General features: G+C 45.5%; 1 protein-coding gene across 1 annotated transcript in view; it reads left to right on the top strand.

Annotated features, from left to right (window-relative positions):
* Positions 1-9,868: 9,868 nt before the first annotated feature.
* The window catches only part of TMEM260 (transmembrane protein 260), a 62,529-nt gene continuing 44,790 nt past the window's right edge, over positions 9,869-27,607 (top strand). The window contains exons 1-3 of the mRNA XM_079994217.1: positions 9,869-9,999; positions 18,391-18,422; positions 19,233-19,384. Coding sequence (XP_079850343.1) covers positions 9,906-9,999; positions 18,391-18,422; positions 19,233-19,384 — 278 coding nt within the window. The 5' untranslated portion in view covers positions 9,869-9,905. The remainder of the gene's footprint in view (positions 10,000-18,390; positions 18,423-19,232; positions 19,385-27,607) is intronic.

Genomic DNA, 27,607 nt, shown 5'->3' with positions numbered 1-27,607 from the left:
TATATCTTTTTGTTTCCCATAAAAGGACATGAGGAAATGGGTGTATCTTTTGTGATTGGTTCTAGCAAACAGCCAATAGGAATTTCAACCAGGCTGATTGGACAGAGGCAGCCACAGGAGGAGCAAGGGGGCTGGATTAAGGAAATATAAGTGCTGGCCAGAATGGCAGGAGGCCAGGCCAGAGCTTGGTAACCATATACCACTGTGCCTCATATTTATTTGTCTGACAAATAAATTATTATTTTAATTTCTCTATTGCTGCGTTGAATATTTCATTCCAGCTAAGCGTTAACCACAAGCAGGGTGCTACAATTTGATCCTGGAATGTCCCGCTTTTCCTTAGGACGTCCCTATTTTCATAGGAGAGATGTTGGAGTTATTCAACCCGTGATCCAAGGAGATAAGCAACTATACAGCCTTTAGAAGACATCTGAAGGCAGCCCTATATAGGGAAGTTTGCTGAATGTTTAATGTTTCATTATGTTTTTATATATGTTGGAAGCTGCCCAGAGTGGCTGGGGCAACCCAGTCATACGGGTGGGCTGTAATAATAATAATAACAATAATAATAATAATAATAATAATAGGGATGTCCCTATTTTCATCAGAGAAATGTTGGAGGGTATGCTACCCTATGCAATACCCTGTTATTCAAAACAGCAGTTTGCATGGCTTGTTAAGGAGCAAAATAACCTCATAAAGTTCAAAACAGTAACAATGAATTTGCACGTTTAACCAAAATCCAGTTAAAACTATTCGGTTTAATTAACCCAGCAAAGCTGATGAACTCAATTCAGTGATGACAGCTTTTCAAAGACTTTTTTTTACACCTCCAGGTCCCAATCCTGCTGCCCCCTTGCCTCTTAGCACAAACTCCGTGATAAGGACAACTGTGACTTTAAAGAAGAAGTACAAATTACTTAAAGAAACAACAAAACGAACTGGACTCCTTGGCAGGCTTTCAATAAACAAACACAAATTTATTATTGGTAACATATAGACAGATAATTTAAGGATCTTTACAATTTTATAATATGCATAACATGTGCTGAAAAACCAGAGAGAGGAGCTGACGGAAGTTCGGGCAGGGGTGGGATGATAGGTTTTTGATAAATTGTTATGTTGAAATTATTTTTTTTAAAAGGGGAAAAAAGAAAACGCTTTCCGGCTAACCGATAGCAGCGTGGAAAGGTTTTCTAAATCTATTACACTCCACTGTTCAATGCAACGTGCATTTGGCATATCACAATTTTGAGTTTATACTGGGCTTCCTTGCTTTCAGGCCCACCTCTTCTCCCCTCGCCACCTCATTTTCTTCCTGCTGTTGCGTTTCCCCATTTCTGATGCTCTCGAGTCCCTTCTTGCATCTCTTGCTGACTTTCTAAAAGATACTTGACTTTTTCTTGACTTGTTCAGGGTCGTAGCTTTGGCCGTTCCTTAAACTGATCCTTTTCCCCCCAGATTCCTCCAGTTCTGTTTCGCCGACTCTCCACTAGAGTATGCTCAAGTGTCACAAGTTTTAGAGTTACAGTGAAAGGTGAAGTGTTAGAAACTTAAAGCTTAATCTCAGGACTAGCTCTATACCTAGAAGCGGAAAGTATTTTCCTGTTTTTTCTTCAGCTTTTTTTTTTTTATAAACAAAAAACGCTTTAATTATAGAAAATTACAGAAAACACCAATCCACACCTACAGCAAAATATATTAATTGAATCAAATAAGGTTAACAAAAAAAGCACACCTCTGAATATGTCATGTCCATCTCATTTTCCAAAAACCCGCTAAATGCAGACTTAGGCTTCACTTACTGGGTGTCCTTCAGATCCTTTGGACTACAACTCCCATCATCCAGTGCAACACTGTGGTGTTGGGGCTGATGGGAATTGTAGTCCAAAATCTCCTGGAGGGCGCCAGTTTCACAGGCACTGATTATTTGTGAGACAAGAAATTTGGTATAATAAATCATAGACTAGAGCAGAATGCTAGTGGATCTAGCCAGATCGCTTCTGTTTCACTCCTCCCCAGTGGTGTCTGTGCACATGTGTATCTTAAATTTCCCAGAATGAAAGATTTTTCAGAAAAACTTGTAGTGCTTATTTTTCCACATAAAAATGTCCCTTTCGTAAGACTGTTAGTAACAATGAATGGATGCAAGTTGCAAATACAATACTAGGCAAGCTTGACATTTTCAAAGTTTCTAACTTTGTCCTTTCATAAAGTTTTCTGATGATAACCCTGAAGATTGTCACAAAAGACTCTCACAAAATTTATTAATCTGATCTGTTCAATGGGTGGGTGGGGGAGAAGGAATTACTGTAAATGTATCTGTTTCCATGTTAGATACTGAAAGTGAATAAACATTTGTTACACCCCCCCCAAAAGTTTCTACCATCGTTTCCTAAATGCAAGGAAAACACGGTAAATTAGATCACTCTCTATGGCATCAGAATTCCTTTTGCAAACTGTCAATTACCCCATGCAAATGACCTGACTTGCACAGAAAATCGTTCAAGTCCAACATTTCCTGGAAAACACAAATCACTGACCATCCAGCTTGAATCTGACCCCCCCCCCCGCCAGCACTTCCATTCATTTCAATGGAGGGAGCAACATTTGTTGTTGTTTAGTCGTGTCCGACTCTTCGTGACCCCCTGGACCAGAGCACGCGAGGCACTCCTGTCTTCCACTGCCTCCCGCAGTTTGGTCAAACTCATGCTGGTAGCTTCGAGAACACTGTCCCACCATCTCGTCCTCTGTCGTCCCCTTCTCCTTGTGCCCTCCATCTTTCCCAACATCAGGGTCTTTTCCAGGGATTCTTCTCTTCTCATGAGGTGGCCAAAGTCTTGGAGCCTCAGCTTCAGGATCTGTCCTTCCAGTGAGCACTCAGGGCTGATTTCCTTCAGAATGGAGAGGTTTGATCTTCTCACAGTCCATGGGACTCTCAAGAGTCTCCTCCAGCACCACAATTCAAAAGCATCAATTCTTCGGCGATCAGCCTTCTTTATGGTCCAGCTCTCACTTTCACACATCACTACTGGGGAAACCATGGCTTTAACTATACGGAGCAACATTATGTGCATTGAAAAGGTGTGGAGGGGAGGGGGACACACACACCAAACATGAGCACACCCAGACCTCTGAACCGGGGTGGCTACCTTAGATGGCCCACGATTGCCCACCTGCTCAGAATTTGATATGCAACATTTCAATCAAGCCATCCCTTAATCTCCTCTCTTTTCCCACTCCCCCCTTTCCTTAAAAAAAATAAAATAAATGAAATGCAAACCTAATTTCCCAAACGTCTCTGCTTAGATTTAATCCACATGACTGTTCTATCATCCCGGTTATGTGCTCCGCTATATCTCTCAAGCCCCCCCTCTCCATTTGTATTCAAAACCCTTTCTTTAATCTCCTCCAGTACTCCAGGTACAGCTTCTCTAGTCTTTTGTTACAATCCCATAATGATTTCTGTGAATGTGTGTTTTATTCTTCTATCAATACTTCCCTGTACTCTATTTGCTTTCTAAACTACTGCCACGCGTTGAACTACTGTTTTTTTTAAATAAAATAATATCCTTTACTACAATCCTCGGCCAGATTTGCGTCTCTCTCTCTCTCTGTGTGTTTTTTCTTGGGATATCCTTCTGTTTCGCATACAAACATCCTCCATACGATGCACTAAGTCCAGTGTCTGAAAATGGGAATTCAGGTGAGAGAAACACACACACACAACCCCCCAACAGTTTTTACATATAAATCACATGCATATGTTGTCCTTGCTGCAAGGGAGCAGGGGCTTAGCTGCAGGACAATTCTGCAAGAAGTAGAAGCTGGTCCATTACAGAAAATGAAGCAATGTCTCACTAACTTTAGTCCAAAGAACTTAAGGACTATTGGCAAAACCTGTTGGTGTTTTGCAACATTCTGACTAGTTGCAGGACCTTAGCCAGAGCTAGCAGAGAAAACGCAGAGTTAGGTGTTTATTATATACAGTAGACTATTTACAGGAACAGAACAGAACATGGATCTTTGACTAACTCTCTCTCACAAAACTCACAACTCCTACGGCCTCGGTCCAGTATATCTGAAGGAGCGTCTCCACCCCCATCGTTCTACCCAGACACTGAGGTCCAGCACCAAGGGCCTTCTGGCGGTTCCCTCACTGCGAGAAGCCAAGTTACAGGGAACCAGGCAGAGGGCCTTCTCAGTAGTGGCACCCTCCCTGTGGAACGCCCTCCCACCAGATGTCAAAGAGAAAAACAACTACCAGACTTTTAGAAGACATCTGAAGGCAGCCCTGTTTAGGGAAGCTTTTAATGTTTGATGTATTACAGTATTTTAATATTTTTTTTGGAAGCTGCCCAGAGTGGCTGGGGAAGCCCAGCCAGATGGGCAGGGTATAAATAATAAATAAATTATTATTATTACACTGAACTGACACTCAAACCCGTACATTCCAGTTAGTAGGCCATTAATCATTATTCCCGTGAGACAGCTTGACCAATCATGGAGCTGTCTCCATGCCTCTGTATCACCAGGCAGACTTACTCCTTCACATTGCCTTGGCTGTCGGCCAAACCCTAACTGACTCTGTGTGGGTAGCTGCACGTATTCAGATTTCCAACAGCCTGTTGGATGAGGCCAATGGCCCATCTAAGTCTAGCATCCTGTTCTCACTGGGGCCAACCAGATGATCCATGGGGAAGCTTGAAGGCAGGACCCAAGCACAAGAGCCATCGCTCTTCCTGTGGTTTCCACTGACTGGTTTTCAGAAACATCCGTGGAGGCAGAGCGCAGCCACCATGGCTAGCATGTCAGGAGTTCAGCCTACACTTATGACAGAAAGTTAGGGTTCCGGGTGGAGAAATCAAAATTGGAAACAGAACTGTTAGAACCTAAGACTAAGATACTTTCAAGAATGTACAACTTGCTGTTAAAATGGAATACACAAGATGAAATGGTTAAATCGGTTATGATAAAGTGGGCACAGGACATTGGGCATAACATTATGTTTGAGGACTGGGAAAGGTTGTGGACCACTGGGTTGAACTTCACTGCATGTAATGCTTTGAAGGAAAATGTAATGAAAATGATATATAGATGGTACATGACCCCAGTTAAACTTGCCAAAATATACCATTTGTCTGATAATAAATGTTGGAAATGTAAAGAAAATGAAGGAACATTCTTTCACCTCTGGTGGACTTGCCCTAGAGTGAAGGCTTTCTGGGAAATGATATATAATGAGCTGAAAAAGGTATTTAAGTATACCTTCACTAAGAAACCAGAGGCCTTCCTTTTGGGTATTGTCGGCCAGAAGGTGTTAAGGAAGGACCAAACATTTTTTATGTATGCAACAACAGCAGCAAGGATACTTATCGCTAAGCACTGGAAAACCCAAGATCTACCCACACTGGAAGAATGGCAGATGCAGCTGATCGACTATATGGAATTAGCCGAGATGACTGGCAGAATCCGAGACCTGGGAGAAGAGAAGGTTGAAGAAGACTGGAAGAAATTTAAGATTTATTTAAAAAAGCATTGTAATTTGGTTGAATGTTAAGAAGGATGCTAGATCATAAATAATTGACCACCACTAAATTAGATGGAATTAGGATGATAAGTAGATCGAGGAAAATATAAACCATTTGGAGAACGATTAGACAATGTTTAAAAGAATGGGACCTAGGAATATAAATAAGATGATAATTTGCTGGTTAAAATTTAAGAAGATGTAAGTGGGAGCGGGAGATGTGAGGGAGTCCAAAGAGGTTTTGAAAATTTGTCATGATATCTATATTGTTGATTATTTTTGCATTTGTATTCAAAAAATTTTAATAAATATTTTTTTTTAAAAAAAAGGAGTTCAGCCTACACTTGAGTAGGACCCTGGCAGAGACACATGCCTGACGGGCATGTTCCCTCCCACCTGGTCGATCGTTCGGGAGCTTCAAAAGCTTTCTTCTGCCTGAGCATCACAGCGACCGATGCCAACAGACACCGGCACACTCAGGGATCTGCAGAGTTTGCGCACCTTGCGTAACAGACCTCAGCAACTCAGCATTTTGGCTAATCTACTTTATTTACATATAAACACACACGGAGCACTGCAACATGGCTCTCTAGCATCAGACAGCAAAGAGAGAAAGAACAAAGGACAATAGTCCCACTTCACGGAACACAGTAACACAAACATCCTGTCTCCGTCACTTCCAACTCTGTGGGGTCAAAACATATACCGTCATGTGAAAGACAACAATCCCATGACTGCAGTCATGGACCAGGAATTCTAACAGCCATTGACAGCCCTCTCTCTCCTCCATGAATTTGTCTAATCATCTTCTAAGCCATCTATGTTAATGGCCATCACTGCTTCCGACGGGAGTGAATTTGGATATTGAACATTTCACTCTAGCCCTTTACTTCCTGCTCTTTCTCTCTGTCTCCCCAGCCTCCCACCTCACAATTTGCCCGAATTTGCTTCCTGCTGAATTTACCTTTTTAGCATTATTCTGTATCGTGACAGCTATTTCAGCTATGCAACAAAACTGGTTGACAAAGGGAAGGGGTGGGTGGGGTACTGTGCACCTTCAAGGCTTGTTAATTCTCCCGGAAGAAGTCATAACTGCATTATTATTATTATTTTAATGTTCCCTTCCAAGCAATCCTTCACAAATTCCAGCTTGTTTGCACTTAGAAGTCACATTAGATCTGCTCTTGGGTGCATTGAGTCTTGCGTTTTGAATCTCTTCTGTGCTATGTACTCAAAAGGGGCCCTTAGGCAAGTCAGTCTCTCAGCCTCAGTCCTCCCATCTGCTAAATGGGTATAATACCGTATTGTCTTTTACAGTGATGAGGGGAGTTGTAGTTCAGCAAACCCTGGAGAGCATCACATTGAACTAGACAACACATGTGAATTGTTTTGCGATACTTGAAATGCTCATTAATATTACTTGGGGAGTATTACCTGGGATTTCCACTCCCCCTCCATCCCTGATGCAACTCAGGTAAATATAGAAAGCTGATTTTCAGTAGATTGGTAGATTGGGCACAAGAAGAGAAAATTGTGCATGTGGAATAAGTAGCTGGGGAGACAGCCCCCATAAATAGTAGAATTCAGGCCTATTCAATGAAGCTGAATGTCTAAACACAAAAAGAGGTGTGCTGGATCAGGCCAGTGGTCCATCTAGTCCACCACCCTGTTCTCGCATTGGCCACTCAGAGATCTATGGGAAGCTGGCAAAGGGCCTGAGCGCAAGCGAAATCTCCCCTGCCATAAGAGAATTGGTGCAGATGTGTGTACACGCATGCATTCTCTCCCCACGTTATGTGCACGCTGCATGAATTTACGGCGATAATACAGGCTGGCCGCAGACCTGAAATCAGGGTGTGGTGGTATAAACCATTGCTAGAAATGCGCAACATCAAAAAATGAAGATAATGGCCACTGGTCCCCTCACCTTCTGGCAAATAGAAGGGGAAGAAATGGAGGCAGCGAGAGATCTTACTTTCTTGGGCTCCATGGTCACTGCAGATGGTGACAGCAGTCACAAAATTAAAAGACGCCTGCTCCTTGGGAGAAAGGCGATGGCAAACCTAGACAGCATCTTAAAAAGCAGAGACATCACCTTGCCAACAAAGGTCTGTATAGTTAAAGCTATGGTTTTCCCAGTAGTGATGTATGGAAGTGAGAGCTGGACCACAAAGAAGGCTGATCACCGAAGAATTGATGCTTTTGAATTGTGGTGCTGGAGGAGACTCTTGAGTGTCTCATGGACTGCAAGAAGATCAAACCTCTCCATTCTGGAGGAAATCAGCCCTGAGGGCTCACTGGAAGGACAGATCCTGAAGCTGAGGCTCCAAGACTTTGGCCACCTCATGAGAAGAGAAGACTCCCTGGAAAAGACCCTGATGTTGGGAGAGAGGTATGACTGTAGAGCTGCAGTTTATATCCATTAGAAACCACATGTTTAAAAGCACGTAGAATGTGACTTTTATATGCCTGTTGTCTTTGTCCACGGATTTTTCTTGGCAGGGATTCTGGAGTGGCTTGCTGGTTCCTGCTTCAGGTGGATCACGTTTAGTCAAAACTCTCCACTATGACCTGTCCATCTTGGGTGGCCCTGCATGGCCTAGCTCATAGCTTCTCTGAGTTATTTAAGCCCCTTTGCCATGACAAGGCAGTGATCCATGAAGGAGAATTTTGAATTCTGGTGCTGGAGGAGACTCTTGAGAGTCCCTTGGACTACAAGAAGATTCTGAAGGAAATCCTCCATTCTGAAGGAAATCAGCCCTGAGTGCTCACTGGAAGGACAGATCCTGAAGCTGAGGCTCCAAGACTTTGGCCACCTCATGAGAAGAGAGGACTCCCTGGAAAAGACCCTGATTTGGGAAAGACTGAGGGCACAAGGAGAAGGGGACGACAGAGGACGAGATAGTTGGACAGTGTTCTCAAAGCTACCAGCATGAGTTTGACCAAACTGCGGGAGGCAGTGGAAGACAGGAGTGCCTGGCGTGCTCTGGTCCATGGGGTCACGAAGAGTTGGGACACGACTAAACAACAACAGAATGTGACTTGACTGTCCTGCCATTAGTGTATTGCTTGTGTCCCTCTGGAGGCAGGAATGGCCACCAATTTGGATGGCTTCCAATAATGGAGGATAAGGCTGGCAATGTCTACTTAACCATGATGTCTGTGCTGTGTCTCCACATTTGCTTCTGAATACTAGTGGCTGGAAATTTTAGGAAGGGAGAGGGCACTTGTGCTCATGTCTGAGCTTGCAAGCTTCACCCATTGGTCAGCCACTGTGAGAAAAGAACTAGATAGGATACTGGCCTGATCCAGAACAGCGCTTCTTGTGTTCTCTTGCTCTTACAGACACCGGCTGCTCTGCTGTGATTTTTGACCCTGGATGTCAAAGAGGAGCAGCTGTACTGAATGTGGAATTTAAGCAATATCTGTTGATTTTTGTTGAGGTATGCAGCAAAAGGTATAAAGCAGTATACAAGATAGAGAGATGATGATATAGATAGATGATAGATAGATGATAGATTGATAGATATATACTGTAGATAGATGATAGATAGATGATTGATAGATGATAGATAGAGATCATTCAGCGGTTGTCAACCGGTGGGTCCCCTGATGTTGTTGGACTACAACTCCCATCATCCCTGAGCTCTGGCCTTGCTAGCTAGGGGTGATGGGAATTGTAATCCAACAACATCTGGGGACCCACAGGTTGAGAAATAGATGATAGATAGATAGATAGATAGATAGAGAAGATGATAGATCTGTATGACAAATAAGGAACATGGTGTCATGGACGCAGAGGGATGGTGGGAGGAACCAGCTGGGGAACCCCTAAGGTAAGAAGGCTCAGAGCCTGGGCAATGGTGGTGGGACAATGATGAGTGGTCAGAGGCACAAGAAAGGAACTACAACATCAGCAACAGAACTGCGCACCAGGCGCAATTGGGAGCTTCATTTGCGCGTTCTCAGTAGTAAAGTGAGGCTTGCCCCGGCGTGGCACGCGGGAAGGAAGTGCAAAGAAGGAGGACTGCCCTCGATGCGGCGATCTGGGGCCTCAAGGAACCCCTCAAGGGACTACACGCCTCCGCAAAGGCTCCCCATCTTAGCGACCTCGTTTCCCCGCAATCTCCCGGGTCCTCTCGTGCCTGCAGTACCGCTGCCCGCCGGGCGGGGGAGCGCGTCGCCGCAGCCAGGCCAGGCAAGCGGAGAGCGCTCCGGCGTGGGCGCAACCACCGCGAAGGGGGTGCAGGAAGCTTCCCTCCTCCGCGCCCTCGGGGAATGGAACAGGCCGGCGTTGGCCGCGCCCACAACCCGGAAGCCAGCAGGCGAGCGGGAGGCGAGAGCGGCTGGGCGCGCGCATGCGCGGCTCCGATCCATGGGGCCGCTGAGTGGGGCCGGCGCGGTGGGCGCGGGGGTGGCGGCCTTGTACGTGGCGGCCCTGCCCCTCTCCGTGCCCGGGGGAGACTCTGGTAACGTACCCGTCCCCCTCCTCCTATCCCCATGATGCAGCGCGGGGCGAGGGGCGGGACCCTCCCGGCAAAATCTGCATATATTTGCATATTCTAATTTATGTTAATATGGAGCCTCCTTGGTTTGTGCGGGTTGTGTCCCCCCCCCTTTCTCCTTCTCCCTCTATTTATTATGTATTACACATTTTATTCTATATTTATTGGTTTCATAAAATTTATGCATCTCAACTTTGGAACTCCCTGCCTATTGAGGGCGCCAGCTAAAAATATTCCTCTTCAGACAAGCCTTGCTTACCCAGGTTCTTAGAAAGCGGAGGTGACCTTAATCTGTTTCAGTACTTTAGATTTGTAGGTTTAAAAACAGGGTTGTGATTTTCCCCACCGCACCCCACACTCAGTTTTTGCTGCTTTACCTTTTAGTAACCGCCCCTTTTTTAATAAAAAAAAGCAGCGTATAAATTTTATGCAATAAAAATGTGAAAATTGTAGGTGGGGGGGAAACACGCACCTCAGAGCGGTTTTACAGAAATATAAAGCAATAAAAGTATCACAAAAAAAACAAATTAAATTCAATTAAAACGTAGAAAGTTAAAACCGCAGTAGAATAGAATAAAAACTCATACACCTGGCATCGCTAAGTGGAGCTTTGCTTTTGCTGGGCAATGGTGGGTGCTCTCTCTTTCTATATATAATTGCATGGTTATTATTTTTATTATTTTAAGAAGACACTTTTGGGTTATTTCTTGCGACGGTCACTTCCAATTCTATGATTCCGAGGTTCAGAAGAGATGGCGCTGTTGCTCAAGCGTTGGATATGGATTGGAGTTGACCCTGCCAGTTCAAAAACCCACCCTCTCTCTTCTTCTCAGCCTAGCCTACCTCAGAGGGTTGTTGTTGTGAGGACTTCAAATGGAACGACCCCCCCCCCAAATACAGATGCCCAGAGAGGTCCCTCCATTGTTTCTTTGCACTTCAATAGTTGGCAGTTGGCAGTTGGCAGTGAGAGCTGGACCATAAAGAAGCCTGATCGCCGCCTTCTTCTTGATGCTTTTGAATTATGGTGCTGGGGGACACTCTTGAGTGTCCCATGGACTGCAAGAAGATCCGACCTATCCATTCTTAAGGAAATCAGTCCTGAGTGCTCACTGGAAGGACAGATCCTGAAGCTGAGGCTCCAAGACTTTGGCCACCTCATGAGAAGAGAAGACTCCCTGGAGAAGACCCTGGTGTTGGGAAAGATGGAGGGCACAAGGAGAAGGGGACAACAGAGGATGAGATGGTGGGACAGTGTTCTCGAAGCTACAAACATGAGTCTGACCAAACTGCGGGAGGCAGTGGAAGACAGGAGTGCCTGGTGTGCTCTGGTCCATGGGGTCATGAAGAGTCAGACACAACTAGAAGAGTCAGACTAAATAACACAACAACATTTGGCAGTTGAACATGTGTAATGGTAGCTCCTCCTCTGAAAAGCGTTGAGCTAAGCCAAGCTGAGTCAGCCATGGGCCACATTGTACACCCATCTCTAGATGTTGGAGCCGTCATGCGCAGGGCATGCATGTTCAAAGCAGGCAGGTTGCGCTGGCCAAGACTATGGCAAGTGACTGCGATGGGTTGAAGCTTTGACTTCTTGGACAGTAAGACAGGATAGCAGCATATTCAGACCTTTTGAAGAACAGTTAAATACATGGATTTTTCTTTACTTTCATAAAAATTATACAACGCTTGATTGTAAAAAACAAAAACCCCTCCAAAGCGTTTTACGAAAAGATAAAACAATTAAATCAAGAATTCTCAGCCCTACTTTAAAGCATTTTAAGGAGGTCACTATTACTGCCCATTTGGTAGGTTCAAAACTCACATCCACTGCATACATTTAAAGCACTTTATATTATTATTATTATTATTATTATTATTATCATCATCATCATCACCTGACCTCCTGCTCTCAGAGTTGCAAGAAATTAAACATGTTAAAACACATTAAAACAGCTTAGAGTCATGGAAATAGGGTGAGTTCTAAAATTATACACCTCATGTGTCAAAAGCCGGAGTGAATTTATAAGGAAAGTGCCAGAAGCATGTCTGTGGGGAGGGAGTTCCGCAACTTTGGGGCTACCAGAGAGAAGGCCCCGCGAGCTTCTAAAGGGCAGAGGAAAGCCACTCCTCAAGAAAGTCTCCCTGTGTAGCGCAGTGCCTGTTAGACGTTTACAAAATTTGCATGGCGTGGAGAAATTGGATAGACAAAAGTTTTTCTCCTTTCATAGCATTAGAAGTTCTGGGCTTTCAACGAAGCTGGATGTTGAAAGATTAGGGGCAGATGAGAGAAATCCCTTCATGCAGGACATAGTTGAACTGTGGAACTTCCTTCCTCAGAAGGCAGTGGGGGCCACCAACTCAGATGGCTTGGATGATTAGAGTCCAGGGGTCAGCAAACATTTTCAGCAGGGGGCCGGTCCACTGTCCCTCAGACCTTGTGGGGGGCCGGACTGTATTTTGGGGAAAAAAGAAGAACGAATTCCTATGCCCCACAAATAACCCAGAGATGCATTTTAAATAAAAGCACACATTCGACTCATGTAAAAACACCAGGCAGGCCCCACAAATAATAATAATAATAATAATAATAATAATAATAATAATAATAATATAATAATTTTACTTATACCCTGCCTTCCCCAGCCAAGACTGGGCTCAGGGCAGCTAACACCAGATATAAAACAATTGATTGAAATACAACTTGAAAAACAAGATTAAAATACAACATTAAAATGCAGCCTCATTTCAGCAGAAACTCAAAAACTTTTAGGGGGGTGAAAACGTCAAGTCTTCACCAAGGCTAACTATCCAGACTGGTCCTACGTGGGCCAGAAAAAAGCCAGGGAAGTAGGAGTTCCCAAATAGGAGTTCCCAGAGATGCATTTTAAATAAAAGGACACTTTCTACTCATGTAAAAACACTCTGATTCCCGGACCGTCCGTGGGCCGGATTAAGAAGGTGATTGGGCCGGATCCGGCCCCCGGGCCTTAGTTTGCCTACCCATAGCATGGATGATTAGACCTTCAGGGAGGAGAGAGCTTTCCACGACTCCTAGCCATGAAGACTATGCTCTGCCTTCACTGTTGGAAACAGCAATGCTTCTGGAACACCAGTCGCTGGAAACCGCAGGAGGGGAGAGGGCTCCTATGTTCAAATCCTGATTTTGGTGGTCGGCCACTGTGAGCCTGCTGGAGTAGATGGGCCACTGGTCTGATTCAGCAGGTTCTTTCTTACGCCTTTATGGCTGCTTCTCATTGGGCTGTTGGGGGAGTTCCTCGTGAAGGTATTTTGTGCTTCTGTACAAACGCGGGTGGCGCTGTGGTCTAAACCACAGAGCCTAGGACTTGACGATCAGAAGGTCGGCGGTTCGAATCCCCACAACGGGGTGAGCTCCCGTTGTTTGGTCCCAGCTCCTGCCAGCCTAGCAGTTCGAAAGCATGTCAAAGCTTGCCATTTGGCCTTTGTCGGTCAGGGTCCATGGTGCTCACACTTAGGGACTCCCTGTGGGAGTTATGAAGCTAGGCTAAGCTAGCTTGGCAGCTGAAGGAAATCTGTTCAGTGTGCACCATCCCTGGGAGCCAAAGATGCCCATCCGGCCTCAGGCTAAGGAGTAAAAACCACATGGAGAAACACAGGGAGCTGCCTCATAGCAAGCTAGACGCTTAGTCGGTCTAGCTCAATATAGTCTACATTGACAGACTGCCATTGACACCGGCAGTGGGTTTCCAGGACAGGGGTCTTCCTCATCCCTTCCTGGGCATGTTGGGGATTGAACCCGTGACCTCCTGCATGCAGAGCAGGTGCTCTGTCACTAAGCTCTGTCACCAGATTCCTAGGGATCTTCTGCTACCACTCTCAGGAATCATCTTCACTTCTGCTTGTCCATTCTTTGTAGGCACAGATGAGAGCGGTTTTCTGTTTGCCCCACTGTTTCCCCTGGGAAAACTCATTCTTTAGTGCTGAATCGGAGCAAACGTCTATCTGTGGAACACCTGGTTGACGTTTGTGCCAATTGGGTTTTCTGGGGGTGGGGAAGCAGTGGGACAATCAGAAGTCTGCATAAGCCCTTGGTGTTTGCCCCTGCAGCCTCTTATCCCTCACCAGGCCCACTTCAATGTAATAGGATGACATCCTCTTATACGGAGGAGCTCTGTGGGTTAAACCACAGAGCCTAGGACTTGCCCATCAGAATCGCGGATCCCCGCGATGGGGTGAGCTCCCGTTGCTCGGTCCCTGCTCCTGCCAACGTAGCAGTTCAAAAGCATGTCAAAGTGCAAGTAGATAAATAGGTACTACTCCAGCAGAAAGGTAAACAGTGTTTCTGTGTGCTGCTCTGGTTCTCCAGAAGCGGCTTAGTCATGCTGGCCACATGACCCGGAAGCTGTCTGCGGACAAACGCTGGCTCCCTTGGCCTATAGAGCAAGATGAGCACGCAACCCCAGAGTCATCCGTGACTAGACCTAATGGTCAGTGGTCCCTTTACCTTTACCTTAAATCTGACCTTGGGATTCAACTAAGCCGGCTGATACCCACTCCTTTGCAGCAATACTGATCTTGCATGCCATGGGATGGGAGAAGTGGGTCTTGGAAAAATGGAGGCGCTCTCTGTTTTGTGCATTATGCACATCACTGCGGCATTGCCAAGTATGGATTTCCTGGAAAAGTTTGAATCAGATTCTCTCTCTGCCCTGCCCCCCGTACATCAGAAATTTTTCAGTTTGCACCAGGAAAATTTCCCGCTGCATCGGAGAGTGGTAATAGTTTAGCATGTTTGCTTCGCTCATGCTTACTAAACAAAGACATTTTGAAACTGCTCAGATTGACTAATGCTATATTTGCAAGTGCCAGCCATTCATCTGTCAGGGTCGTTACTGGGACTGTGCAAACGTCAGTCTCCCTTAGCAGAACTTTGCTCCTCCCTGGTCCTTTCCACTGCCGTGCCGTGCTAAGCTAAACCAAGGTTTGTCTCAGAGTGTCATCCGAACCAGGATTTATGGTTTGGCTCTCTCCTCCCTAACCAGATAACAAGCTTATACCTTCAGTGGTGCCTTTATAGGATTGCAGTTTAGGCTGCTGAGATACTTTAGCGTTACGTCACTGTTGCAGAGTGTGGATTCCGCAAATACTGAAAGTATAATTTGCAATTGTTTTTCTCAGTTCAGTCCCACCCTGAAAATGCAGTTGCACTCTACAGTAGCAACGTTTTGTGATTTGCACATACAGTACAAGCAAGATGGAGCGGTATTTTAAGCAAATTGTCCCCCAAGTATAGAAATGTATGACAGACAAACAGCCAGTGTGGTATAGTGGTTAAGAGCGGTAGACTCGTAATCTGGTGAACCGGGTTCGCTTCCCCGCTCCTCCACATGCAGCTGCTGGGTGACCTTGGGCCAGTCACACTTCTCTGAAGTCTCTCAGCCCCACTCACCTCACAGAGTGTTTGTTGTGGGGGAGGAAGGGAAAGGAGATTGTTAGCCGCTTTGGGACTCCTTCGGGTAGTGATAAAGCGGGATATCAAATCTAAACTCTTCTCTTCTCTCTCAGGTAGTCTTGCCTGGAATATATTGGGAAGTCAATAGGATCAGAAATTAGTCCTAGGAGAGATTGTTGCTTGGCCCCATGGCGTTTGAGTTGTTGGGTCCTGAAAATTAGTCCATTCTGCCCCCTATGCTGTTCAACATCTATAGGAACCCCTTGGGAGCTGTCATTTGGGGATTTGGAGCACGATGTCATCTGTATTCTGTGGACAAGCAGCTGTTATCTCTCCATTCCCTCTGAATCAGGAGAGGCTGTGAAGGCGTTAGACCAGTCCCTGGAAGCAGTGGGGAGCTGTGGGTGGCTGATTCCCATGTCTGGAAATAAAGTCTTAGGTGTGTTCTGGGAGGGGCTGCACAGATCTGGGAGTATTCTGCACCAGACACTCTCATGTCTCGCCAGAATAGTGCATGCTCTGGTTATCTCCCGCTTGGACTACTGCAATGCGCTCTACGTGGGGCTACCTTTGAAGGTGACCCAGAAACTACAACTAATCCAGAATGCGGCAGCTGGACTGGTGACTGGGAGTGGCTGCTCAGATCATATAACACCGGTCCTGAAAGACCTACATTGGCTCCCAGTACGTTTCCGAGCACAGTTCAAAGTGTTGGTGTTGACCTTTAAAGCCCTAAACAGCCTCGGTCCTGTATACCTGAAGGAGCGTTTCCACCCGCATTGTTCTTCCCAGACACTGAGGTCCAGCGCCGAGGGCCTTCTGGCGGTTCCCACACTGCGAGAAGGGAAGTTCCAGGGAAACAGGCAGAGGGCCTTCTCGGTAGTGGCCCCCGCCCTGTGGAACTCCCACCCACCAGATGTCAAGCAAATACTGTAAACAACTATCTGACTTTTAGAAGATATCTGAAGGTAGCCCTCTTTTAGGAAGTTTGTAATGTTTGATGTTTTATTGTATTTTTAGTATTTTGTTGGAAGCTGCCCAGAGTGACTGGGGAAACCCAGCCAGATGGGTGGGATATTAATAATAATAATAATAATAATAATAATAATAATAATAATAATAGTTTATTTATTTATTATTATTTGGTGTCTCTGGCCAGGAGTATTTATGCCCAGCTTAGGCCGGTTTGCCAGCTGTGGATGCCCCTGGACTGGGATAGCGTGACCTCAGTTGCCCATGCCGCAGTGACCTCCCACTTAGACTACTGCAGTGTGCTCTTTATGGGGCTGCCCTTGAAGCTGGTCCAGACGCTGCAGCCCTGCACTGGCTGCCAGTGAGCTACTGAGACCAAGGTGTTAGTGCTAGAGTAAAAAGCCCTAAATAGTGTGAGACTCAAGTACCTAAAATAGCGACTTTCCCAGTAACAACCACCTTGGGCCCTACACTTGGCCAGGGGAAACCCAGTGTTGGTGCTTTTTCCTGCTACTGCCCAGTTGGCATTGACCCATGGCAGGGCCTTCTCGGTGGTGGCTCCATGTTTGTTCCCTGCCCTCCCCAGTGAGCTGCATCTGTCTCCCTCATTATTGGCTCCCAGTGGAAATTTATAAAGGCATCCTTGCTTACCCAGGCATTTGATGGCCGGTAGATACTGGCCCTGGCAAGTTTGAAATTCGCCACTGCTTGGTGCTTTTTAAGTGCCTTTAAACCTTTCAAGTTTGCTTTTATTTTATTTTAAACTGTATGGTTTTATAAATAGCTGGCTTGATTCCCTCCAGATACCGTTGGACTCCGGGGGTTTCATGCAACGTAGCACGAAGCAAAAATGCCATCAGTGCTAGGATTGGTATCCATTTCACAGCCAGTTAGCTCGATAAGTAGATAATCTGATTTCTTGCCGCTCTTCCCAGTAAGGTCCCAGGGCGGTTTGCAACATTTTTTTTTTTTATATAAAAAAGTTAAGATTGGTTTACAACAAATGACAGTCGAGAGAGCCCAGGGTTGGTCCTAAAACGTATCACATGTTTCAGAAGCCATGGTACAGGTGTGTCTTCAGGCTTATGATGAAAACCACCTAAATAATATGTCAGGTGCACCTCCAAATATTTATTGGTGCTGGGCCGATGGGAATGCCTTGCTTTGGACTCTCGTGTTTAATTCAGGCCTGCCCAAAAGTACTATCCTTACAGTAATGTGAAACAGATTTGGCTAATGCCATCTGACATATCTTACAGTGCATCTGATCCCATGTACAATGCTTTGAAGATGCAACCGGCCGAACGAACATTCTTGACACCACTCTTTTCTTTCATTTTTTAAAAAGAAATTGCAAAAAAGGTGGAAAAATAATTCAGAACAGGGCTTTTCGTACACAATAAACTGAGGCCAAATATAATGGCAACGCAGCAGAGAATTCACAAGTCCCTTGGGAATACACTGCCACAGGTATATGGCCATGTTAGGGCGGTCTCTCTGCTCCAAAATGTGAAGCTGCAGATATTTTGGGAGACAAGGAACGATATCGGCAAATCGGTATTGAGCCGAGCTGCTGTGGAAATGCAGTTTGCATGGTTATTTCGCATTCCCTCCTGCAATAGTGTTTGCGTAACCCGAATAGTTCTATTATTATTATTATTATTATTATTATCATCATTATTATTATTATTATTATTACAATGCACCTTCATTTATCTGCTGATAGAAGTGCCGAGAAAAAACACACGCAACAAAAGATATTTTGTGCAACGACATCAGTGGGGGAAGAAAATATTCTTGGAAAAATTTCATGCTGTTAAATCTCTACAGATTTACACTTTTATCCAGTCAAATTAATGCAAAACCCCCAACGCAAGGGTTTGGATTTTCAAAACTTGGGAGGAGTGTCGTTCCCTAATAGTAATTATTGGTTTTACATTATTTTTTCACAGGGGAGCTGATCACAGCCGCCTATGAGCTTGGAGTAAGTATTAGTTTTATTGTTTAATCAATGCTCTCATTAACAGTTTTAGGAATTAAGGAAGTTTAATTAAGCATGGAGTTAAAGTAGATTAATTTATTTTCAAACCACAGTTTTTGCTAACTTATAAGTACAGCACGCGACAATTTACTCCCAAGTTTTAAATCCAATTAAACTAAATTATAAAGCAAAGGCTTTACTGTATATACAGTAGTTGGCTTATTATCAACCCAAATTTTGTATAAGCTGGGGAGAATAAAATAAATCGGGTTAACAATTTTAATAAGTTTTGTTATTTAATAAACTTTTATTACGGCGTGTGATCCCCTTTAGGCGAGACCTTAGGACTGTCATCGCGGTGGTAATCCGATAGCAGTGTGGTCTTTCAGCTTGCTAACCAATAAAATAGTTCAGAATCTGTTCTTTCTCTCTATTTTGGTTGAATCGTATATGTGTATGTATATATATTTGGAATCCCAGCCTTTTGAATGACCCTAATATACTATGAACCCAAACTTCAAGCCATTTAAAGGACAATGGCGATGAGTCCCACCGCATCTCTAAGTGGTGCATTCATCTCCTTGATGAGTGTAGCAAATCCACTAAGGCAAATATTTCTGCAAAGTTTAGAATTGCCACTTTAGAGAGACGAGATGAGAAGGGGTGGGGGAGAAAATCTGCTTTTTTAAAAAAGGTACTGTGCTCTGACTTGTGTGTTTATTATGAGGCAGATAAGGCACTTATTTCTCCATCAGACAGCCCTTGTTTGACATCTTCACTGCAAAGCCTTCTCTGTTTGTTTTTCCCTCCTAGGTTGCTCACCCCCCAGGCTATCCTCTTTTCACTCTTTTGGCTAAACTGGCAGTTGAGCTGCTCCCTTTCGGCTCGGTCGCTTTCCGCGTGAACCTGCTCTGCGCTGTGCTCGGAGCAGCCGCAGCACCGTTTTTCTTTTACACCGTGGCCAGGTAAAGTAGATGCTGCTGGTATATATTTCCCCCCTGCTTTTCCGGGATCTGCAGTTACTGGGTAGAATCTTTTAATTGTGGAGATGAGCTTCTCCCCGACACAAAAGCAGCGGCGGTGGCGGCGGCAGCGGCTGCTGTCCGTGACAGGCTGTGCATGCAGAACCGAACAAAATTTTCCGGGCGAAGGCAGGCCTTGACAGGACATGACGCTAGCTCTGTGTGAGTCCAAGGGAGGACTCCTCACCCCCCCCCACCTCACCTCACTTGCTTTCCTGGAGCGGCTAACGGCTTCTGAAACACCGAAGGAGTTTCAAGAACAGTTTGTAACATGGGTGTTTGGGGGATTCAGTTTTGGGAAAGCGGCGGGGACAGGGGACGTCGAAAATTGTGCATGGTTAGCGCAGGCCCCTTGCATGAGTCTAAGCTGGCCTTTGGATCCCAAGCTCAGTCGATTGTGGAAAGAACTACAGAGCACCAGAGAACTAACTTCGCTCTGCCCTGATGCATCTCGGCTCTCGGCTCCATTCCAGAAGCGGAAGCTGGTGGATGCTTCCTTGTGGAAGCTGCCTGTTTGGGGTTACGGAACAAACCAGACACTTTGGGAAATGGAAATCCACTGTATCAGTAGGGCTGGGCAATCTATTGACACAGAGCTTTCCAAACGATGCATCGCGACACGTCCGTGTGTCGGCTGCAGTGTGTAGCTATGTCGTGCAAACGCTCCCTGCGCTCCCTGCGGTCTGGAAAGGGAGCGAGCGGCCCGGTGGTTTGCTAGCAAGACTTAATTGCTGTGCCACGAAAGGGCGAGTGTCTAAAAAGTGTGTCACCAGCATGCAAGGTTTGGGAAGCTCTGTATTGATATATCGTCCCTAAACCGGTTTTTGAAGTCCATATCGTGATAGAGATTTCATTGTTCTGGACCCGGCAAGATATCGCGAATCGTGATGGGCATTCATTTTTGACCTGGCTGTATATTGTGAACTGTGGTGTGTGGGTGTGTCTGCCACGCAGAAATCACAATGTAGGAAAAACCGTGACGCCAGCCGATGCCTCTGCGTAGCTCCATCCTTATTTTAGACACTGTGATATATCGCGGTGTTTAGCTGGTGATATATCGCGATGTTGGAAACTGGATATCGCCCAGCCCATGTATCAGCAGGGCAAAGTGTGCCATGCAGATTGTACAGCTTTTGCACTCATCCTGGTTGCCACTCTCGCCTGTGGGGAAATGGGGTATACTAGGCAGAGGACCCATTGCCTGAATTTGGAGTCCCTGCACTCAGACTGCTTCTCCGTGGCGTGTTCCATTTGCCTAAGCAGAGCTGGCACTGCCTGCCTATGAAGGAGGGGAGTCTTTGGGGGCCGGCAGAGCTCAGCATGCGCCCTGGATGTGCATTTAGCCGAGGCATGTGCATGTGCTGGCCCCGCAAATCCCCAAGCATAAAGCATTTCATTTTCAAACATCCCTGCAAGAGCGTACCTTGGACTGAATTTCTGGGGGCGTTGGGGCATGATCTTAGGAACATAGGCTGCTGCCTTCTGCTGAGTCCATCTAGCTTAGTATTGTCAACACTGGCTGGCAGCAGCTCTCCAGCATTTCAGGCAGGGAGTCTCTGACAGTCCTACCTGTAGAAGCCTGGGGATGAACCTGGGACCTGCTGAATGCAAAGCAGATGTTTTGCCTCTGAGCTACGGCCTTTTTTCCCCGATTTTAGAAGTAAGCAGCTGATCTAGTTATTAATCTTGTATCCCCTTCCTTTCCCCTCTCAATTTCCTGCTTGTTTCTGCCTCCCTCCCTTCTATACCCACTTCCTCTCTCTCCCTTTCTCTTAACCTTATTGTAGTTCGTAGTCATATCCTTAGTGGGAAAACGTCATTCATAAATTGCCTTCTAAAACAATAATAATATCTGCAATCAATCTAAATTAATTGGGATACATTCCGTGAACTGTTTTGCTTTAAACAAACGGCGCACACAAGGAAATATCTGCTATATACTAAAAGCCCTTCCCTCCTTTGGTTTAGCAGTACAACTCTATATTAAAGTCAAAAACAACATTCAGCTGAATCGTCACGGCTGCCGAATTTTCAGTATCCACCCCAGCGCTTGCTGCAAACTGCTAATTGATTCATCTGGCTACAGTTTATATAATTTAAATTTTGTATCGGGACTTGGAGTCTTCACAAAGTTAAAAACACAGGCACATACAACACACACAACCCCCCCCCCCCCCCCGGCCGGAAAAACCCCAACTAATTTATTTCAAAAGAGTGGCAACATTGTTCAGTCTTGTTGATGCTGATCAGGTTTATCTAACCAGAAGTAACAATGTTTGTCATTACAAAAAGACACAGATGTCTTTTTTTTAATAAGTTAACAATACACGCATCAACTGTACTGGCAAACTTTTAATTGCTGGCGTTACGAAGGGAAGGCAGCTGCCTGCTGATGGCTTCATTTGCGTTATTCCACCTGTGTGTACAGTACAGTGACTTGGAATACTGTACTGACCAAATAATATTGAGATGCAGCTTGGATTGGCAGGGGCCGCAGTGGCAATGGGAGATCATCAGTTGGAAGTGTGTGTGTGTCGGGAAATTTTCAGGTTATACCGACTTACAAGAAAATATGAACAGTCTTTCCCTTTTTTTGCATTGCAGGATTCTCTGCTTCTAACCATGTGCAAAAGAGAAAGAATTTTGGGTTGGCCTGGCTTGGTTATTCGTTAAATTTATACCCCTGTCCTTCCTTCCAAAGGAGCCCAGGGTGGCAGCTGCTACAGTAATTCAAAAATACATTTAAATAATGGTACTACATTAGCTCCTCCCCCCCATCTTTCTGTATCCTAACTCACAGGTGAGAAATGGTATTTTGGACCATTTCATTTTGGGCCGGCTTCAACCAGCCCAGTGGCCTCCAGAGAGTTCGGACTGCGCTGGCTGTGATGTCAGGGGCTCACAGGAGTTTATATTAATTGTTTCAGTCTCGGGGTGACTCAAGAAGATAACATACAAACTGATAAAATCGCCGAGAAGCCAGAAGTGTAACCAACGACGTACAACGCACAATTCTCCAAATTCTCAGCCAACAACACAGTAAGGACAAGCCTTACGTGGCTCTGCTCAAAGATGACCACAGCTGTAGAGGCTTGCTCAGGGATAGGCAACCTAAGGCCCGTGGGCCGGATGCGGCCCAATCGCCTTCTAAATCTGGCCTGCGGATGGTCTGGGAATCAGCGTGTTTTTCCATGAGTAGAATGTGTCCTTTTATTTAAAATGCATCTCTGGGTTATTTGTGGGGCCCGCCTGGTGTTTTTACAGGAGTAGAATGTGTGCTTTTATTGAAAATGCATCTCTGGGTTATTTGTGGGGCATAGGAATTCGTTCCCGCCCTCCCCCCAAATATAGTCCGGCCCACCACATGGTCTGAGGGATGGTGGACCGGCCAACAGCTGAAAAAGGTTGCTGACCCCTGGGCTAGCTTAACCATAGAAGGCCTGGGCGGATGGAAGTTTTTTGCCTGGCATCTAAAAGCTGTCACTGGTGATGCCAGCTATGTTCTGCTGGAGAGGATTCCAGCATCTGGTGGACACCTGAATTGGTGCCGGCTACCTGAGGCCCTTTTCACCCTCGCTTCCAGGAGGGTGGGAGACTGACCCCTTCTCCCTCCCTACAGTGATCCCAGGCAATTGTGATATATTTAGGGAGGGCAGCCATGTGGGTCTTTCCCAAATGACCAGCGTAAGACTGCGAGTGGCCCCTGTTACGTACGCTGGTGAGGCTGATAACAAATTGGCGCTGCAGCAAAATGTTGCAGCGTGGTGGTGTTCCTATTCAGGATGCTTATACAGTCATAACTCGGGATAAATATGCTTCAGGTTGAGCGCTTTCGGGTTGTGCTCCGCGGCGACACGGAAGTAACGGAGCGCTCGCAAATGTGCAGAAGGTCAAAATGATGTCATGTGCGGAAGCGGCGAAACACGACCCGCGCACACGCAGACGCGTGGTCGCATCTTGCATTCTGTTCGGGATGCGAATGGGGCTCCGGAATGGATCCCGTTCGCATCCCAAGGTACCACTGTATCTCCCACCTTACTCGGTTTCCCTTTCTAATCTTATTATCATCTTTTTATTACAATTAATACCATTTTTTCAAGTGCTCAAAGCGCTTTGAGCGCACTGTCTACTTATAAGTCTTCCAGCAACCCTGTAAGATAAATCAACATCGCCCATGCTACAGGTGGAAGGACTGAGGGGTGTCTGTCTATTTTTCTATCTAAGGGCATGCTTGTTTAAGGTCACCTGTTGAGTTAATGAGAGGATTCGAACTGGTGACTTCCCGATTTGTAGCTGCAATATGCAACCACGCTGGCCACAGTCTTAGGGCCCAAGGCCAGTCGTATCAGTCTTTCCTATCACCCTCTCTCAGTTGGGCATCAGCTGGGTGGGGAAAACCCAAATGACAGGCCTCACCCACCTGGGCAGTCACATGCATAAAGTAGACACAGGATTGCATCACAGGAGAAGCAGCATCCACACCTCTGTGGCTTCTTGTGGAAGGATTGTTCTGTTTGACAAGGGTCAGAGAAATAGGGCTTATTTAATGACTTGGGGATAACAGTATAAGGCATAGGCGCCGACTCCATGGGGCCTGAGGGGGCCCGAGCCCCCTCAAAAATTCGTTTGGGGGGGCTCTGCCCCCCCAGTAATTTAAGAAAAACAAAGCCACTCCCGATCTAGAGAGGGGGTGGGGTTGCGGGCTCTCGACCCATCAACAATCTCGCGGGGCTGGCGTCAGCCCCACGAGAAGCGGGGATTCCCCCTAGCTCATTAATATTCACCGTCCACGGCGGCAGCCAATCAGCTGCCGCAAAGGGCGGGCCCTCGCAGGTTCACTTAAGGTCGGGGCAGCCCGGGGCTCGCCCCTTTCGTTCCCCCAGCAGCAGCGGTTTGGAGGTCTTGGGCCCCCCCCAATATTTTTTATAAGTTGGTATGGGCCCCCGCCCCCCCAATATTTTTTATAAGTCGGCGCCCCTGGTATAAGGGAGATAAATGCTGCAAAGGAGAGCATTTCAACAAACAATATACAGGCCAGTGATATACTGGCACACTGCAAAGTCATACCAAACTAGATCACCAAAGCAACTACTCTAGAGTAAGGACTGTGGACAAGCAAACAAATAAATCACAGAAAGAAATCACATTTATTTCTGCGATTTATTTGTTTGCTTGTCCACACTTCTTACTCTGGAGTAGTTGCTTTGGTGATCTATTTTTGTATGACTTTGCAGAGGAGAGCAGCTTAACAATAGTATGTTTCCTGCCAACAAACCACGGCCTGAAACCATGGTTTGTTGTTGGCACAGTGATTTTTTTGTGCCAATGAACTTTGGTTTGTTCTAACTGTGGCTTGGCTGCTGTGTGGAACCCAAGAACTTTCCTTAACCACTGCTCATTTTTCCACCTCATCCCTCACCAATGCAAGAGCAGCTGAGAAACAAACCAGATTTTTGGTGAAACCAGTGTTCGTTTGTTTGATCATCTGTGGGACGTGATTTCTTGAACAAACCATGACTTAGTGTTACATGCGAACAAGACCAGCGTCAAGGCAATTTTTAAGAAGCCCTGTCATGGGACTGTGCCAAATCGGCAAAGGCTGTCTCACCCACATAAAAATGCAGCTTTTGTTTTGGCTATAACCGAGAGCACTCTGCCAAGAGAGTTTTCTTGGACTTGGGGGAGCTGGTACGGGTGTGCGGGTAAACCAATCATTTTTCCAACTGAAACTGAAGGTTTATGAGTATTTCTGTACAGGGGCTGTTTCGAAGATACTTCAAATAAAGCATAACATTCTCTCCCTGCTCCCCAACCCTATCATGCTAGCAAATTATTTAGTTTGATGGCAATGCGTTGGCCTTACCCAACTGCCCGTGGGCAGGTTTTGTCAAAGGTGGCTCCTCTTATTTTGAACCCCAGTTATTCATTATTAACCATTCCTATATTGTTTTCAAAGCTCAGGAGTGCTTTGACAATCCTTATTCCATTCCTTTTTCGGGGGCAGAAACCACCCACCCTTAATAATCCCGTTTAATGGGCATGGAACTGAGGCCAACCGATACCAAGTTGCCCCGGGATATTCAATGAAAAATTTCATGGCTGGGTGATGCGCTGAACCCAAGCCGCCCACATTCAAATGCCAGCAGTGTAGCCATGCTCGTTTTTATGGCTCTGGGGCTTTCCTAGGGAAATGCCAAACGCCGCTTTCTGCAGACGACTTGTTTCGGAGGCAGACCGGCCACCTTAGATCAGCCACCCTTTAATTCCTTACGAGTGAAATTTCAAGGGAAAGGGAACTTTGCGGGGCTTGTGCGCAAACAGCTTCCTGCAAGCAGAGAGGGGAGCAGCCAGCCTCTTTTGAAGATCCTCATTACACATTTTCTTTTTACCAAATAAGAATTAACATTGCTTGAAACCCAGACCAGCTCCGCCAAGCACTCCTGCCAGGCTTCCTTGAAAGAGATGCAAGGCTGTGGACTCGCTGGCTGGCTGCTCCTAGGCTGTGAAAAATGTTTTACATACTGTGTGCCTTCCGGCAGAGCCGCCTTCAGTGCCTTATTTGCTTAAGTACACCTCTCTAATATTTCATGAATAGGGGCTTCCCCTATCAGATAATTCATCCTTAACTAATTTTCAGCGTCGTTAAAGGAGTAGGGTTAATAGCAATAATATGGGGAAAGGGCCCCAAAGCTTTTCGGAGGGAAATATATAAAGCGCGAATTCTCAAGGCAAAGAGTGCTTTTGTCATATCGGCTGGGAGCAGCGTTGAGCCTAATGTTGGAGAAGAATAAATAATAATACTCCCAAGTTCCATTAGTGGTGGCGCAGGGGGGCGAGGGGGCAGAAATCCCCTCGTCTATACATTTTATTTTATATTAATCTCTAATGCATTCCTAGTAATGCCTTTCTTTGTAAGGATACGTCCTCATCCTCTGTTTATTCTAAACATCACAGGATGGAGCCTTACGAAGGAATTACATTTGCGTGCGGGTTTTTTTGTGGTTGTTGTTGTCCTACAACAGAAAGAGAAAAATAATAAACAGGTAAATTGAAAATAAAATCGCAATGGCAAGCTAATTTTGGGAGGTTTTTTTTTAAAAAAAACACATCTTTTTTAGGCCATTAACAATTCATACCTCAGACGCCAGGCATTTGAAACTCTGTATAATATATGGGGATGTATTTACTGGAAAAGAGTGGCCAAATGTGTCATTCAAACATCTTGAAGACCGTTTTTTTGTTTTATACACCACATCCACAAACCCAGTCTTATAGGAACATGTCAATAAGGCTCTTTTAACTGTCCTTTTTAGTGTGCATTCATGATGATTTCTGCTTATGACAGTATTTGGGGCAATCACTGTTTCGTTAAAACGTTTTGGGGCAGACAAACTGTTTCGTTTCCTTTTTTAAAAATACATTTCTTTTTAACACAGTATTTCAAAATACCGATAACAAAGCAAATAAATTCTTTGCTCTACTGAGCTCGTGACTTCCCTCCATCCCTTCAACAGGTTTTTTTTTATTTTCAAGTCTTTGTATCACACTTTATATCCTCCACCTCTGACCTTTATATCCTTATTGTCAACTCTGTCTCTTTGGTCAAAAGGTTTTAGAATTTACGATTTTTCATCGCAGAGTTAATATCAGTCCTGCTAGCGTCCTCACATTTTTACAATAATTATTCATATACCCAATAAATCCAAGTGTTTTGTTTCCAATCTGTGTGTGTCATGTAGTTTCCTGCAGAATGAACCACGAATGTTCCAGGTTTTTAATTTTTTTTTTACCTTCCTGCCGGAGTGGTACTTATTTATCTACTTGCACTTTGACGTGCTTATGAACTGCTAGGTTGGCAGGAGCAGGGACCGAGCAACTGGAGCTCACACCGTCGTGGGGATTCGAACCGCCAATCTTCTGATTGGCAAGCCCTAGGCTCTGTGGTTTAACCCACAGCGCCACTCGCATGCCTTGGGAAGTATTATAGAACAACTATTAACTCAAGGGTGCTTGGACTGTCCTCTATAAAACCCACCGGTGATGCATTTTTATTGCATCAGCGATAACGTTGCAGAATACACCCACGGAACAGCAGTGGAGGGGTGCAGTCGCAACTTCTTATACATCACCCACTCTGTCCCAGCTCACTGCAGCTAGTAGGCCTTC

The sequence above is a fragment of the Podarcis cretensis genome, assembly GCF_951804945.1.
Source record: "Podarcis cretensis genome assembly, chromosome: 1".
In the NCBI taxonomy this organism is placed as follows: Eukaryota; Metazoa; Chordata; class Lepidosauria; order Squamata; family Lacertidae; genus Podarcis; species Podarcis cretensis.
The sequence above is the reverse complement of the archived record's forward strand: the minus strand, read 5'-3'. Positions and strand labels throughout refer to the sequence as shown.